The sequence below is a fragment of the Geotrypetes seraphini genome, chromosome 14 (genome assembly GCF_902459505.1).
Source record: "Geotrypetes seraphini chromosome 14, aGeoSer1.1, whole genome shotgun sequence".
In the NCBI taxonomy this organism is placed as follows: Eukaryota; Metazoa; Chordata; class Amphibia; order Gymnophiona; family Dermophiidae; genus Geotrypetes; species Geotrypetes seraphini.
In genome coordinates, this window is record NC_047097.1 from 61,943,296 (window position 1) to 61,961,156 (window position 17,861).

At 43.6% G+C, this 17,861-nt stretch overlaps 1 protein-coding gene across 1 annotated transcript; it reads right to left on the bottom strand.

Annotated features, from left to right (window-relative positions):
• Positions 1-13,883: 13,883 nt before the first annotated feature.
• On the bottom strand, positions 13,884-15,987 carry LOC117347999 (proto-oncogene Mas-like). Its single transcript, XM_033919549.1, has one exon. It carries the CDS (start codon positions 15,915-15,917, stop codon positions 14,940-14,942), a length of 978 nt encoding a protein of 325 aa, XP_033775440.1. The 5' UTR covers positions 15,918-15,987; the 3' UTR covers positions 13,884-14,939.
• Between the last annotated feature and the right edge of the window lie 1,874 nt (positions 15,988-17,861).

Consider the following 17,861-nt stretch of genomic DNA (forward strand, 5'->3'; position numbering starts at 1 on the left):
TCTAAAATGTTTTCTTAAGTAGCGTCTTACATACCCAAATAACTGCATATGGTCAATACATCCATTATTCCAGGGTATAGTTTTACTATTTGTCGATAAGGGAAATAATTTTGAAAATATTTTTTTTTTCACTTTTCACTATTTGCTGAAAACATCTTTAACTTGCTCAGAAAGGGGTCAGGTCATTTCGAAAGCAGGATGAGGCAACCTGCTGCAAGAGCTCCCAATTCCCTGGTGGTTCAGCTTGGGTTCAGGACCATAGACCTTCGTGTTGGAAGAGTTGCTGTCCCTGTCCCTGTCCCTATATGCCCCCACACCAGGGTTTGGTTTTCTCGTATAGATTGTCAGTGGAGCAGTGGTTTGATATCTTACAGTTTTACCTGGATCGGTAGCATGGAATGTTGATGCTCCTTGGATTTTGGCCAGGTACTAGGGACCTGGATTGGCCACCATGAGAACGGGCTACTGGGCATGATGGACCATTGGTGTGACTCAGTATCACTGTTCTTATGTGAGCTAAGTATAGGACAATCAAGCCATTGTAGCATCACTGATGAGGTTAGCTCTGAGGCACTGTGGAATGAGGCATTATGACATCACAATCTCAGCTCTGGAATGTTGCTCTCATTGGGGTTCTGGAATCTTGCTATTCTTTGAGATGCTGGAATGTTGTTACTCTTTGGGTTTTGGCCAGGTACTAGGGACCTGGATTGGCCACCGTGAGAACGGGCTACTGGGCATGATGGACCATTGGTCTGACCCAGTAAGGCTTTTCTTATGTTCTTATGATAAATGATCCATTCAACCATCTTCTGGTCCTAATTCTGACTCTTTCCATAATGATCATCATAGTCCCCCTGCACACAAGTAGTAAGCTGTGAATGACTCATAAGGACCACCACAGACATGATGGTTTCCATGGCAGGCTCTAGGTGGGGGTAAGTTTGTCTGTGCCACACCCAGCCACCCCATGGCAATGGATGGTTAAGCAGTTTGCCCAAGGCTACAAGGAGCCACTTTGGAATTTCTAACATTTCAGGGCCTGCCAGTAATTCATGCTTAGCGCTAATTCTATAACAGCACTTAGGAACACCTGTGTTGCTATAGAATACAGGTGTAAATGGTATTGGCAGAGCAAAGTGTGGGCATGACCACTTATTCTATAAGTTGCACACATTAGAAAATTAATAGGACCCTGGGATTGGTAGCATAGAATCTTGCTGCTCTGTGGGATTCTGCATGGAATTTTGTCACTCTCTGGGATTCCGGAATCTTGATCTTTGGGATTCCGCATGAAATCTTGCTACTCTGTGGGATTCTGCATGGAATTTTGTCACTCTTTGGGATTCCGCATGAAATCTTGCTACTCTGTGGGATTATGCATTGAATTTTGTCACTCTTTGGGATTCCATATGGAATCTTGCTACTCTGTGGGATTCTGCATGGAATTTTGTCACTCTCTGGGATTCCGGAATCTTGATCTTTGGGATTCCACATGGAATCTTGCTACTCTGTGGGATTCTGCATGGAATTTTGTCACTCTTTGGGATTCCGCATGAAATCTTGCTACTCTGTGGGATTATGCATGGAATTTTGTCACTCTTTGGGATTCCATATGGAATCTTGCTACTCTGTGGGATTCTGCATGGAATTTTGTCACTCTCTGGGATTCCGGAATCTTGATCTTTGGGATTCCACATGGAATCTTGCTACTCTGTGGGATTCTGCATGGAATTTTGTCACTCTTTGGGATTCCGCATGAAATATTGCTACTCTGTGGGATTCTGCATGGAATTTTGTCACTCTTTGGGATTCCGCATGAAATCTTGCTACTGTGTGGGATTCTGCATGGAATTTTGTCACTCTTTGGGATTCCATATGGAATCTTGCTACTCTGTGGGATTCTGCATGGAATTTTGTTACTCTATGGGATTTCGGAATCTTGATGATCTTTGGGATTCCACATAGAATCTTGCTTCTCTTTGCAATTCGAGAATCTTGCTACTTTTTGGGATTCTGCCAGGTACTTATGACCTGGATTGGTCACTGCTGAAAGCAGGATACTGGGCTATATGGACCATTAGTCTGACCCAGTATGGATATTCTTATGTTCCCGTGTGTTAGATAATATATATCAAGAAAATAAACCAGTTCCACTTAAATTTTTATGTCATAAAATTATATGCTTTAATTGCTCAGTAAAAAGGTTTTGAGAGACCAAAAATTGAAGTCACACCCCAAACAAGAATTTCTCTTTTTTTCAATCATAGCACTCAAAAGCCATGTCTTATTTCTGAAATGTTATGAATGAATACAGTATAACAACATCTTCTAACATTTAAAAAACAAATCTCTCTTTGTGAATACTTATGGCAAATCTGGATGGATACCTCACTCTAAACTTTCCTTCTTCATTAAAAAAAAAAAAAAAAAAGCCGACCACATTCTGCAGATTTAACAAAGCCCGGATGTGACGTCACCCACCCGAGAAACAGGCGATTTCAGCAGTTGGAACCCAAGCACAGTACCGGGTAGAGCTTTGGATTCTTGCCCAGAAATAGCTAAGAAGAAAAAATGTAAAAAAAATTTAAATGGAATCAAGTTGGGCTGACTGGATGGACCATTCGGGCCTTTATCTGCCGTCATCTACTATGTTACCATTTGTGAAGAAATGCCCACCCTCAGTTTCATTGTTCAAGCCCTGCGGTATGACCGTTTGCCAATTATAAATCCACTGTTGCTCTTTCTTCCAATAACGATTCGAAGAGAACCCACAAAAAGGGAAGAAAAACGTTGCAGATAAAGAATAATCTCCCCTGCCCCCAAAATAAACAGGGTGAGGGGAAGAGACAGCACGAACAACCCTTTACCACAAAATGTGATAAAGAGAATAATTGTGATAAAGGAAGGCCCTCAGTCACACAGCTTGCAAAGGGGAATCACCCCCGAAGCACCAGCTGTCACAAGAATAAACCCAATCAAGGGTATTAACTGTGAAACATTCCTGGGCTAACCTTGTGTAAATTAAACGTGATAAACCAGTGCACCAACTAGTGTGCTAAAGGTGAAAAAAAATCAATAATATAAATCTACAAATTGTAAAGGCTGTCTCTGCCCCTCATCCGGGGAACAAGAGCGGCCAAAATCAGCCGAGCAGGCTCTTTCTTCCAAAGCAGGGCCGGTAAATGACCACCGCGTTGGAGACGCGGGGCTTCCAATATGAAAAATCGAAGATCAGCAATATTGTGACCTTTGTCATAGCAATGTTGAGTTGGTGGGGGCTCTTTGATCCCTTCGTCGTTTTTTACTAAGATGTTCAACAATCTACTGCAAATGGGTCTAGTTGTATGTCATAGAAACATAGAAGATGACGGCAGAAAAGGGCTACAGCCCATCAAGTCTGCCCACTCTGCTTACCCACCCCCCCTGTCTATGCCCTAATGACCCAATTTCCTTATCTTGACCCTCGTAGGGATCCCACATGGGTATCCCATTTCTTCTTAAAGTCTGGCACGCTGTCTGCCTCGATCACCTGCACTGGAAGCTTGTTCCAATGACCAACCACTCTCTCTGTGAAGAAATACTTTCTGGTGTCGCCATGAAATTTTCCGCCCCTGAGTTTGAGCGGGTGCCCTCTTGTGGCCGAGGGTCCCTTGAGAAAGAAAATATCATCTTCCACTTCGACACGTCCCGTGAGGTACTTAAATGTTTCGATCATGTCTCCCCCTCTCCCTACGTTCCTCGAAAGTGTAGAGCTGCAATTTGTTCAGTCTCTCTTCGTACGAGAGACCCTTGAGCCCCGAGATCATCCTGGTGGCCGTCCGCTGAACCGATAATATAACAGCGGGCAACGCCACAATTGGTATAAGTATTCACAAAGAGATATTTGGGTTGTTTTTTTTAAAAATGTTAGAAGATGTTATAATATATCCATTTAACCATTCATAAAGCAACTTCTTGGATCATCGGAATCCTTTACATTTTGTATGGGAAAGCTGCTGAAATCGTCATAAATCCTTTATAGATTTATTTTACTTTATTGTTTTTTTATAAATGTATCTTGTATTCTATTTAACTTAATGGTTTAAAAAATTTTCTAAGACACTTATCTTTCACTTAAAGCTCTTCCGGCTGGGGATTTCTGCCGACATGTTTCACCACTCAGGCTGCAATCAAGGCTGTCCCCCTTTTTTTATCGCCGTCCACCATCCAGTCCATTTATTTTTATTTTTCACAGACATAAATGGTCAACAGGTGGCTTGTTGTTTGAACAAGAAGTGAGCAACGGACTCATCTGAGGTGTAGACCAGAATGGGTTCATAGACAACCCCGCGAAAGACAAAGGCGCGCGCCGACAACTGAGCGCAAGAAGGAGGCGCGCGCCGAAGAAAATTACAGTTTTTAGGGGCTCCGACGGGGGGTTTTGTTGGGGAGCCCCCCCCAGTTTACTTAATAGAGATCGCGCTGGCGTTGTGGGGAGTTTGGGGGTTGTAACCCTCCACATTTTACTGTAAACTTAACTTTTTCCCTAAAAACAGGGAAAAAGTGAAGTTTTCAGTAAAATGTGGGGGTTACAACCCCCCAAACCCCCCCCATCGCCCCCCCATCAGAGCCCTAAAAACAGTAATTTTCTGCGGCGCGTGCCTCCGCGCTGCGCTCGATTGTCTGCACGCGCCTTTGTCCCGGCGCGCTTTTGACCTGACGCCCCAGAATGTGGCAAGCTCCAGGCCTATTTAAAGCAGATTTAAAGCATCATTGTGCATGCAGTTACTGTGGCCTAATGCACAGTTTCTTTCTGATTGTATGGTCAATTCCCAGCAACCCAAAGAAGGACTTGCGCCAGTCAGCATCAAAAGCATGCACTCGTTTGTTTGTTTTAAAACAGAGTATCTCTAGAAAGCAAGACAAAATCAGCAGTTTATAGCTTCAAACAGTGGTCCTGTGGTGTCATCTAGTGATGAAATGAGGGAAACAATCAGTGTATTTTGTACAAATTACAGTTTGGATCCTTGCATGTTTAATAGGTCAATGATGTCAGTTAATACATTAATAATAATAATCAGTTTATATACTGCAAGGCCAGGAAGTTCTTTTTCACTCAGAGAGTGGTGGATACATGGAACGCGCTACCGGAGGATGTGATAAGCAGGAGCACGCTACAGGGCTTCAAAGAGGGTCTGGACAGGTACCTGGAGGACAAAGGGATTGAGGGGTACAGATTAGAGAATGACACGGTGACAAAATTCATCACTGTTCCCGTCCCCGCGGATAATAATCCCATGTCATTTTCTAGTGTCTATTTCAACCTCAGTCCTTCTACACCAGCATTCTTCAGAGCAAAGCTTGAGGGTCAGTGGTTGTGGCCATTCATACTATGATTCTTCCCTCTCTCCTTAAAGAATGACATGAAGATGGTTTCCCGCGGTTATCCGCGGGGACGGGAACGGTAATTAATTTTGTCACCATGTCATTCTCTAGTACAGATAGGAGTAGAGGTAGGTAATAGGGATAGGATTAGAGGATTAGAGGCAGTTACAAAATTAGTCAGGGACACTGTTCAGGCAATTAGGCCTGATGGGCCGCCGCGAGAGCGGGATGGACCTCTGGTCTGCCCCAGCGGAGGCAACTTCTTATGTTCTTATGTAAAGTTCTATGCGGTTTACAATAGTTAAAAAATTACAATAAAAAAGTTGAGTAGAATTAAAAAGTAAGAAGCCAATAATTAGAGACACTATAATGATCAAAATAGTGCATAATACAATTTTTACGAATTATCTGCCTAAATACTTCGAAAACAGATATGTTTTTAGGGTGACGGGACAAAAGCGCGCGAGGACAAATGTGTGCCGACAAACGAACGCCGACAATTCAGTGCAAAGACTTCAGTGCGCTGCAGGAAAACCTTCTTTTAAAGGGCTCCGACGTGGGGTGTGGGGGGGAACCCCCCCCCCACTGTACTTAATAGGGATCGCGCTGCCTCGCGCTGCCATGTTGGGGGGTTGTGGGGGGTGTAACCCCCCACATCATACTGAAAAATTAACTTTTTCCCTAAAAAATAGAGAAAAAGTTGTTTCCAGTATAATGTGGGGTTACAGTCCCCCAACCCCCCCAACGCCAGCGCGATCACTATTAAGTAAAGTGTGGGGGGTCCCCCACCAACATCCCCCGTCGGAGCCCTTTAAAAGAAGGTTTTCCTGCGGCGCGATGAACTCTTTGCGCTGAATTGTCGGGGCGCGTTTGTCGGCGCGCGTTTGTCTCGCACGCTTAAGACTATGAACCATTTTTAGACGTTTCCTAAATTCCCCATAAGTGTCAGTAAGCAAAAGCAATTGTCCTAAATCCTGACCTCATAACACTGCTTGATATGAAAAAAGATTTTGATGATGTCTTTTAAGTTGACAGGTGGAAAAAGAAAAACACAACTCTCTTAGGCTGCAGCTTTTCCCTGCAATTTCTGTTGTTTACAGCAGAAATTAGTTGACTATTACAGTAGCTGCCAGTTTCTTATGAGGTGGTATTGACAAGGACCGCATCCATTACCTCAGAGCAGCCAGCAAAAAAAGGAGCTGCTCCCCCTAGATGTGACAGGAGAAAATGCACCCTCATCTTTCCTTACCCGGGCATACATTATTGGTTGTCTGGCTACCATGGGGGCAATTTTTCTATATCATACTAAATGACTACTATTTAATGAACACCAGTAGTGAAATGATGAAGATGTTACTTTAAATGAGGAAAAAGACCTCAAGATTATTGTGGGCATAAAATCTTATCAGGGGTCAAAAAACTTTGGGTAATGACTTAGATCTAATTGTGTACTTTTTATACTGCCATTATCTTGCAATTTTTTTATAAAATACGCATGGCATACGCAGCTTATTGAAAATATGAAAAAGCACTTAATTTCTTCCCGACGGTGGCCTATACTAGTTTTTTTAGCTTGTTAAATTAAAGGATGCTAGAACAGATGTGTAGACTTAGGCATTTCTTTATTTCTTTCTGTTTGTCTGTCTTTATTTCTCTCTCCCTACCCCCTTTCTTTCTTTATGTCTGTCTTTATTTCTGTCTCTCTCGCTGACTGCTGTCCGTCTTTCTTTCTGTCTCTCCCCACTGTCCAGTAGGAACCCTTCCCTGCTTTTTCCAAAACGGTTCACAAAAAGTTACATACATAAAATGATAAAAAATCAGAACAAGATAGGAACAAAAAGAGACAGATTCAATCTTTACATAAGGTCAATTGCTCAAAGAAATGCGTCTACAAATAGTTTTAACAAATAGTTTTTACATTTTCCTGAATGAGTTCCTGTCTCTACATTTTCAAATTTGAGCAACAAAGCTATTCCACAACTTAACTCCTGCACACGTGAAAGTCATGGCATTCATTTCCACATATTTAGGATTACCCTTTGTTTTCAGCAATGCCGAACTTTCAGAGCGCAATGATCTTAAGGGCTGATACTCAGACATCAAACCTTTAAAAAATTCTGCTTGAGTTTTCACGACTGCAACAAAAATTTGGTATTGCTAAAACTCAAAGTTATAGGTGGTTGCAGTGTAAGGTAGGCCATTCAGAAGGGGTTCCCTGACTGGAAAAATCTTAAAAATCAGTATAGTTTACCGTTCCTGTGCTTCCAGGTGGATTTCCTGGGTCACCAGGCCGCTCAGTGGTAAAAATCAATATCTGGATTTTTGAATAAGAAACCAAAAACTGGTCTTCGTGACATTTGGAGCATTGAGATAAAGCATCAGATTACTGTGTCTCGATGGCCACGAATTTGGGCTTGGAGGATGAGATGTACGGTGTCTGCAGCTATGAGACAAACTTGGGTTTTTTTGTTACATAGAGCAGTTTGGACCCCAGTTTGGTTACAGAAATTAGATAGCTCTAAGTCTAATAGATGCTGGCACTGTCATTTCGAAGCTGGGACATTAGATCATTTATTATTTTATTGTCCCTTGATACTTCAATTTTGGAGATCCATTTGGGATCAGGTAAACAAAGTAATGGAAAATCCAGTGGCACTAACATATGACTGGCTATTTGGCACTATGATGAGAGCTAAAAGCCAAATATCATCCCATAATAATAACCTTTTATTTATTATGACAAGGGTTGCCATTCAGCTTATTCTAAGGAATTGGGAAAACTGGGATACACTGAACTATTCCTTTTGGTGGGAGTGTCTCTGTCACGTTTTTAAGATGGAACGTAATATGGCCATACATCAGGGACATTATAAGAAGTTTCTGAAGATTTGGGAGCCATTAACAAAATTTTGCAAAGAGTGATTGCTGATTATGCCCTTTGGTCATACACGTCCAGGGTGTGGGGGTTGGAATGTATTTTTCAATTCTCAATTAGAGTGTAGTTTTTGGATATAATTATGGGGGGGGGGGGGTGATATATCTTTTTGTCATAGATTATAATTGTAATTCTATTTAAGTGCTTTTATAGAATTATATGATTGTATTTTATTTTGCACTTACTTATGGCTTTAAAATGAATAAAGAAATTAAAAAATAAAAAATTCTCGGATCGACCCATATAAAAATTGGCGACTATCATAATAGCTTTGTATTGAATTCTAAATACAGTGGCAGTGAGGGTTTGTGTGCATGGAGGATAGCGGCTTTGAGATTCATAATTGCATAATTGGGGGGGGGGGGGGGGCATTGTCCTAGTGAAGATTATAGCCCTGGTGGCTGGATCGGTGTTAGGGAAAGGGCAAACAGGGAAGCTGCCCTGAGCCCCACAGCTCCAGGGGCCCCGCGGTCTGGGCATCTTTCTCTCCATCCCTCCCTTCCCCTCACCTTCGGGGTGCTTTTCAAAACCAAAGTTTTTGCTCTCAGAGGGCACCTGACGTGGCAGCCCTGTGGTAGAGATGTTTAAATACCTGCATAACGTAAATGCACACGAGCTAGTCTCTTTCATTTGAAAGGAAACTCTCCAATGAGAGGGCATAGGATGAAGTTAAGAGGCGATAGGCTCCGGAGTAATCTAAGGAAATACTTTTTTTTTTTTTTTTTACAGAAAGGGTGGTAGATGCATGGAACAGTCTCCCAGAAGAGGTGGTGGAGACAGAGACTGTGTCTGAAGAGAGAGAAAGAGATAATGGTCAATGCGGATGGGCAGACTGGACGGGCCATTTGGCCTTTATCTGCCATCATGTTATGTTTCTATGTCTCAGAGCTGAAGATAGGGCGTGGTGGCATGGAGGGAGCTGATATTATCAGAAACTAGGCGCTGTGTTGACATTTAAAGGAACCACGGCCGGATTAGCTTTTCACTGCCAGGGACCAGGTTGCTTCATTATTTGCAGAGGATGAAAGATTGTTTTTCTTCTGTCAGTCACCTCTCCTGGGCAAACAATGTTCCAACTCTAGAGAGTGTTCTGAGCATATTGATTGACACAGCACCTTTCACATAGCCAGGATCCCATAGACCCTGACAATTACAGGTCTCCCTCCATATTCACAGTTTTGGGATTTGTGAATTTGGCTATTCGCGAGTCTCCAAACAAGCAGCCTCCCTCTCACCTCCGCAGCAGTGAAGTGGGGGCAGGAACGATCCGCTGTCAGAAATGGCCGCCTCAAGTTCCCGTCTCAGTCTCGTGAGCTCCCACGGTCTCGCGAGACTGACGCGGGAACTTGAGGCAGCCATTTTTGATAGTGGAAGGAGCGTCGGAAGTTCGTTCCTGCCCCACTTCACCGCTAGACCACCAGGGCTTTAAAAGTAAGCTGCGGAGGGCTCCAGGAGGGAGTGGATTATTTGTGATTTTTTTATATTCACAAGGGAGCTGTGCCCTTAACACCCGTGAATACGAAGGGAGAGCTGTATAACGCTACATGGCAGTGGTCTGACAACCCAGAGTTGCCCGTACCGAATGGTGCTGGCTGCTGATTTATTTCCGACATCCAAATTTGGGAGATCATTTACTGAATCTAGAGTAGTCCAAAGTGTGTCCTATTGCTAGAGAGTGCGGTTTGTGAATTTGCCCCCGACTTTATTTTGGCGGTGCCGGTAACATATCTTCAAAGTGGAAGTTGCTTTTCCATTGGTCAGTCATTCGCGGTATTTTCCGACCGACTCTTCCCGGAAGAGGCGGTCGGAAAATACCGCGAATGACTAAGTCCGTGAATCGCGAATTCGTGGGGGTATACTGTATTCATATTTATATTTGGCCATTTGACTATTGTTTTGCTGTTAACAAAATTGTAAGTTTTATGATAAACTGCACCTGCTGTACATCCCCTTAGGTGAACCTCTTCATAAAGACAGTTGATAAATCCCAATAAATAAATAAAAAATATAGTTCCTTTCCTCTTAACTTCTGTAAACCGTGCCGAGCTCTGCGCTTGCGGAGATGGCGCGGTATACAAACCTAAGATTTAGTTTAGATTTCAGATTTAATAAATAGATAAAAGTTTTCCTGAAGCCCCGCTTTGAATCTTATATTGTCCTTTAAGTCTGTCAGTATAGGAGGTTCTGCTCTGGCTCATCCTCACTGTCTGGGAGTGTGTGTGGTGGTGGGGGTTGAAGGGTCTGCCCTGGCTCCTCCTTTGCAAAATCCTGCGGCTGCTGCTCTCTCTCTCTTTCTTCCTCCCTCCCTCCCTCCCCCCACCCACAGGTACTTCAGTCCAACCCTTTCACACACACCCTGCAATTCAGTTCAACTCTTTCACACCCCCTGCAGTTAATCATTCTCTGCACTGCTGGCACCATCAGCAAAAGCAGGCTGGTTCAATCAACCCTTCCTCCCTCCCTCCCTCCCGCCCGCAGATCTGGTGGCATGGGCTCTCGCTCTCTCTCTCTCCAGCCCTGGCCCACCCTGGAATTGAGTGGCTCTCCTCTGTTCTGCACCTACCTCCTTCAATAAAATTAAATCTCCGTGCCGGACGGCAGCATCAACAAGGTGAACCTGCTGCCATCGGCCTGACCCAGAAGCCTTCACTCTGTAGCTGTCCCACCTCAACGGAAACAGGACATCTCTGCAGCCAGCCTGAAGATTTAATTTTAGCGTAGGAGGTAGGTGGGGGAAGGGAGAGGAAACCCCAGACAAACTCTCAAATTTTAGAAAGATGTTCTTTAAAAAAAGGACATGTTTGGGTACATCCAGACATCTGATAACCCTATGCTTAGTGTACACCTTAATTCTATTCTAGACAAGTCCTTGGCTAACAACATGCATTCGGTTCATAGACAGTAACGCGGAAGACAAAGGTGCGTGCTGACAACTGAGCGCAAGACGGAGGTGCGCGCCGAAGAAAAAGACTGTTTTTAGGGGCTGCGACGGGGGTTTTTGTTGGGGAGCCCCCCCCACTTTACTTAATACAGATCGAAGCGGCGTTGTGGGGGGTTGTAACCCCCCCACATTTTAGTGAAAACGTAACTTTTTCCCTAAAAACAGGGAAAAAGTTAAGTTTTCAGTAAAATGTGGGGGGGGGGGTTACAACTCCCCAAACCCCCCACAATGTGGCGCGATCTGTATAAAGTAAAGTGGGGGGGTTCCCCCCCACCCCACCCCCGTCGTAGCCCCTAAAAACAGTCTTTTTCTTCAGCGTGCGCCTCCGCACTGCGCTCAGTTGTCTGCTCGCGCCTTTGTCCCGGCGCGCTTTTGACCTGACACCCATGCATTCTACCAAGACAGAATGTATTAAACTGTCAGATCATGTTCCAGTTTCAACACAGCAACTTTGAGAAAAGATCAAGGCACTTTGAAGTTGAATGATAGCATATTAAAAGATAGCAATGCATGCAATCGTATTGAGCAGGGCATGCCATTATATTTGGGATTTCATGATAATGGAGAGACTTCCCAAAGAACTGTTTGGGATTGTTTGAAAGCAGTTTTAATAGGCAGATTCATAGCCTTGTCCTCCAAAAGACAGAGAAGGGAGATAAATAAAAATTTTGCAGCAGCCATTGCAAATTTGGAAAAACAACATAAGTAAGACCTGAATAAGTGCGTACTTGAGAAATGGACGGGGGCAAAAAAGAACTAAAATCTCTACATCTTGATAAAGGTGAAGTTTGGACTTACCTGCTAATTTCCTGTCCTTGAGAACTGCCAGATCAGTCCAGTTGAGTGGGTTATGTCCCGCTACCAACAGATGAAGTCAGAGAACAGCAGCTCAGAATTGATTGTGCTCCCCTTCAGCTCCTCAGTATCCTATACCAAAGCTTAAGACTTCTGAAAACAGTTCTTATGTTTTCGGTTTCCAATTTACTCCAAAAGCCAAGTATGGTGTTGTCAAAATCACCAGTTTATGGCTACTAACCCAGAAAAGAACATATAGATATTTATATTGCAGAAATGTTTCAATATCTCTACAAATGAAAAATGTGCATCCGGTGAAGGGGCGTGGTCTGGGCTAGGGTTACCAGATTTTGCATCTGGTAAAAGATGAGGCGTTGTCCCGCCCTCGGGCCTGCCTCGTTCCGCCCCTGGCTCTGCCCCAGCCCCACGCAAACCTCATCTCTTCGGGCCGGGTCTGGAGTGCATCTGTGCATGCGCCAATCCAATGCGGTGAAATCGCGTGCAGGTGCACCTGTGTGTGACATCACTGCATCGCATTCGCGCACGCACAGATGCGCTCCAGACTCAGCCCCGATCTTACCAGTTTTTCAAAACACGGACAAAGTGCCGGGTTTTGAAAAGCCGTCCGGACGCCCCGAGACAGTCCTCTGAAAAGAGGACATGACCGGGTACATCCGGACGTCCGGTAACCCGTCTGGGCATGTTTTCTGCAGGCCTAACAAACGTGTATTCCCTATTTCAAAAGGGGAATGCATATCTATATCCAAAATGATTGATATTGAGATTTACACCGGCTAACTAGGTCGTCTAGTTTCAGAAAAGTGCTCGCATTGGAGGGATATGGAGAAGTTGCCCCCTTAATCCCCCCAATGCTTGATGTTCTCCCCTGAAAGCAAAACTGGCAAGGGATACTGGGTAGAGAATGACACGGTGACAAAATTCATCACCGTTCCCGTCCCCACGGATAACCGCGGGAAATAATCCCATGCCATTTTCTAGTGTCTATTTCAACCTTAGTCCTTCTTTACCAGCATTCTTCAAAGCAAAGCTTGCGGGTCGGTGGCTGTGGCCATTCATACTCTGATTCTTATGTGAGCCAAGGATAATGAAGCCATTGTGACATCACTGATGTGATTGGCTCTTAGGCACTGGTGGAATGAGGCATTATGACATCACAATATCTGCTCTGGATACCAGAGACTGCCATTCTGTATTGTCTATCTCAACCTCAGTCCTTCTACACCAGCATTCTTCAAAGCAAAGCTTGAGGGTCAGTGGTTGTGGCCATTCATACTCTGATTCTTCCCTCTCTCCTTAAAGAAAGACATGAAGATGGTTTCCCGCGGTTATCCGCGGGGACGGGAACGGTGATGAATTTTGTCACCGTGTTATTCTCTAATATTGGGCTCTGTGAGAGCTTCGCAAAAATTAATGTTCATGTTTCTGACGTGACCAGCATAACTGGTTTTTGTTCTGGCACATACGTGTTTATTTTGCTGTTTGATAACATAAAGCACTTATGTGTCTGTTTGGACTGACTGATATCAAACCAGTGTAAGGACAATTTATTGAAGCATCATAAGCTTTCAGGAAAAATTTGATTAATCTTACCATGCTAATGTAATTTTGAAAGTTTTTTGTAATATCGCTGTATGCAGTCTCTTCCTCTGTAAACCGCTCTGAACTGTTTGTGGTATTGCGGTATAGAAAAATAAAGTTATTATTATTAATTTGAAAACTGCTTAGTACAGCTGGTGACGTAGAAATATTTGCAAATAAATGAACAAGCCTTAGCTTTTTTCAATATTTTATTTCATTTATGAGGAAAACATCCTTGAGGTTTATGATTATTCCTAATCTGACACTCTGCGTTATGGATCTAAGCAACTCAGGGTGCAGCTCGTACAGTTATCCTAAAATCCCTGAGTACATCTAATTATGAATATGACAAAAAGTGACTCTACGGAGAAAACGGCAGCACCTGGAGAGAGCCAAGGTATGAATTGTTGGAGAGAGACTTTAGGGGCATGGTAGCAGTGACCACTGAAAAGTCCTAAAGGAGATGTCCATCTGAAAACACCCAGGCCCAGATTCTCTATAGGGCGCTGAAATCAGTATTCACCTAAAAACCATCAGCCGATCATGTGTCAATCGTGTGATGGTGCCCTACAGAGAATCACACCTCTGCGAAAGATAGGCGCCGGATATGAAGGCCAGGGTTTTTCGGGCCTACATATCCGGCACCTATCTTTATGTGAATTGTGCCTACATAGGCCCTTTAGGCCACCTGACGCCTCTTCTGGCATTAGCCACGCCCACTTTGGCATGCGGCAGCCTAAAGCGCCTACGTAGGCAAGATTCTGGTGTCTTTTATTTAGGCACCGGTAGGCGCTTCATCCTTGCCATTTTATGTCGTTTCTACCAGCATTCTTCAATTAACATAGGCGCCAATTTTAGAATATCCGCCCCCCCCCCCCGGTCTCTAAGCACAACACAAACTGCTAAAAAGAGACCTCAGAAGTAGAGGCAGCAGTCAAAAGAGAAATTGTTTGAAAGAAGAAAATAATATAGTATAATTAGATAAAAATGAAGACAATATAAAAATGGACCCAAAGAAGTAGACAGTTGTTATTCTGAGGACGGTAAATTGTCCTTTGGTATATTTGGCAATTTAGTCGAATCACATCAAATACCGCTACTGTGGGACTGTGGTAAGTCCTTTATGAGTCCCGATGTTCATCTTTAGTTCCGTTCATTCCTCTAACGTGTGAAAAAAACATGCACCACATCTCTGCAGATAAAGAAGGAAAGCTCCCTAGGCTTTCATTAAGGTGGAGTCAACATTACTAAATCAAGCAAATTGAAAGTGTGTGATAGTTATGCTTCTTTAAAACATATTTTTCAGTCCTCAGACTTAGTGATTTGTGAGTTGGTCGTTTCCACCTCTTGTTCGGTTTCGTCCTTGAAGACCCTCCGTAATGCTCCCTGGAGGAGGTCTTTTGCCTTTTGCTTGCTTTGGCTTCCCACCAGGAAGTATATGAAAGGGTTGGAAGAGCAGCTAACAGACGAACACAGTAAAGCAACATACTCAAAACTCTCAGGGTATTCCACATGTCGAAATTTCAGCAGGAACGTCAGCCTCAGTGGCAGAGCGAAAGCAAGGAATACCACTACTGTACCTACAACGACTATGTATAACTTTGGTGAGTGCTGGTGCTGGGATGTTCTCCAGATGCTGATGAGAAGAACTAAGCTAGAGAGGACCATGAGTGGAGTGAAGAGCACGAAATTCAACACACACAAGGAAATGAAAACACCTTGTTCACAGCTACTGTAGGAGCCAGGTTCGTGGTCCTCTTCTTTGCACACAAAAGACTCAACCAAGGTTACCAGGCATGAGAAAGCCCACAGAAGGCCACACACAATGGAAGATTGGTGTTTTGGGCGTTGGCATTGGTACCAGAGTGGATAAAGGACGGATAAACACCGTTCCATGCTGATGGCTGTAAGGAGATAGAGGTCTGTGTTGTAGGCAAAGATGAAGAAGGCTTGCACAATGACGATGACAGACATAGACATAGCAAACACATGTAGTATAATAAAAATACAGACCAGAAGGCCACAGTAGGAGAGCAGGAAGAGGAAGTCGGCTACGGCCAGGTTCAGGATGTAAACAGTGAATTTATTCCTCCTGATCTTGAAGCCAAGAAACCAGAGAACAATCCCATTTCCAATCAAACCAATCATGGAGATGAGGAGACACGCACTACCAAGCACTAGGTCAGATGTTGACAGACCAGGGTTGCTACTGTTTGTATCTGTATCATTGGAGTTGCCCGTCACTGTTGTGTGGAAAGCACTGGTGCTCGGCTTTAGCATGGCTGCGCTTTCTCAAATTGTCTCCAAACTTGACGGAGGGACTACAGATTTCCTTTACATTTTGGTCCTGGAGTTGTTGCTGGGGTTTGTTGCTCTATTTCTCTTTGCCCTGCAGCGAAAATAGTATTAGTTACTATATTAAGGCAGAAAAATACACAGAGGTGCAATTTTGATAGGACATCTTAAGTCTGACTTTGGATATTTTAAGAAAAATGTCCAAAAAAAAAAGGTGGAGAAAATGTCCCTTTTCGAACCTGATCTCTGTAGTCCACTGCGATGCCCACCAGGCTACTCCAGAGACTTGCTTGCGGATGGGCAGACTAGAAGGGCCATTTGGCCTTTATCTGCCATCATGTTTCTAAATTTTGGCGTACAGTTAATAATCTACCCCATCCCTCCCTGTAGCTGATACTGATTGGTTGGGAAAACTATGGATCTTGCTGAGGCTCTGGAATGATTACAGTGGGAGGAAGAGATCCTCGGTTGGATAACATCCCATTTTTCGTCAATGAGTAATTTTGTTTTGCAAACATTTAATAACACTATTGTTACTTTTCTAAGAGATGTTGTTCTGTCCCTACTGTGACCAGAAATGATTTTTTAAAAAAACCCCAAAACAGGGCAAGCAGAAGTGAGAAGAAATATCACGCTGATTTTAGTAAACAAGACTCAAACCGTAGCCAGGATTCGACAGAGAAAGAAGAAAACATGGAATGCTTTAGTGACAAGAATTACGTTTACCTGCTATGTTGAACTGAGTGGGCTGCAAAATCCTTAGAGGGTTCTGGCAGGAATATAAAGAAATATCAGCCCTCCCTCGTCCTGGTCCCAGGTGGGTGTTCAGGGACCTATTCAGCACAGGTGATAAATTACAGAAGGTCGCGGGCAGTTGTGAAGGTTATAATTGACTGCCCACAGACAAAAGAGAAGGGATTGAAATTCAACACAAAGCAATTGTGTACACAATGGCTGTTTGCTGAGATTAGCTCCCTGCCTGTACCTCCCCACTGGTGAGGCCAACCTGTGCTCTGACTTGTGACACTCTGTAAAGCCACCAGTTACTAAAGATATTATTTGCGTATAAAGGTGAATTGCCAGTTCATAAGAACATAAGAATAGCCTTACTGGGTCAGACCAATGGTCCAGTCCCTAGTACCTGGCCAAAACCCAAGGAGTAGCAACATTCCATGCTACCGATCCAGGGCAAGCAGTGGCTCCCCCCATATCTTTCTCAATAACAGGCTATGGACTTTTCCTCCAGGAAATTGTCCAAACCTTTGTTAAAACAAGCTACGCTATCCGTTCTTACCACAATCTCTGGCAATGCGTTCCCCAGGCTGTTGATGTGTAATGCGAAAGGGGGAGTGATGTTGCTTCCAGATTGGAATCAGGGAGAACTTTCCTAAGACTGGGCTCTATCTATAGCGATTAAGGAGACCTTCCAGGTCCTCTGTCTTTATAATCTAAGAAGATTATTAATCAAAGGATTGCTGCTAGCATCTCAGTCCTTATACCCAGTGCTCAGAGAATAGTTAACCTCTGGAACGCATTGGCAACTATACTACTATGGCAATGTCGAGCATGCTTCGTCAAATGATATTTGCACTTGAAATAATTCTTTGGATACTTCCCATTCACAAGTTGGAAATTTGGTAACTCTTAGCAGAAAGAAAAATGAACAGAAAATATCACAACTGGTATTGATAAATGTTAACCTGTCAGCAGAGCCAGTTGGCAAAGAACACCAAAAAGGCTTGAAGCGGACCAGAGGTAGGGTGACGAAAATGATAGGAGGTTTGCGACAAAAGACATACGAGGAGAGACTGGAAGCCCTGAATATGTATACCTTAGAGGAGAGGAGGGATAGGGAAGATATGATTCAGACGTTCAAATACTTGAAAGGTATTAACGTAGAACAAAATCTTTTCCAGAGAAAGGAAAATG

What these genes read in the sequence shown, in the direction of transcription:
- LOC117347999 (XM_033919549.1), bottom strand. Translation starts at nt 15,917, where the DNA reads ATGCTAAAGCCGAGCACCAGTGCTTTCCACACAACAGTGACGGGCAAC.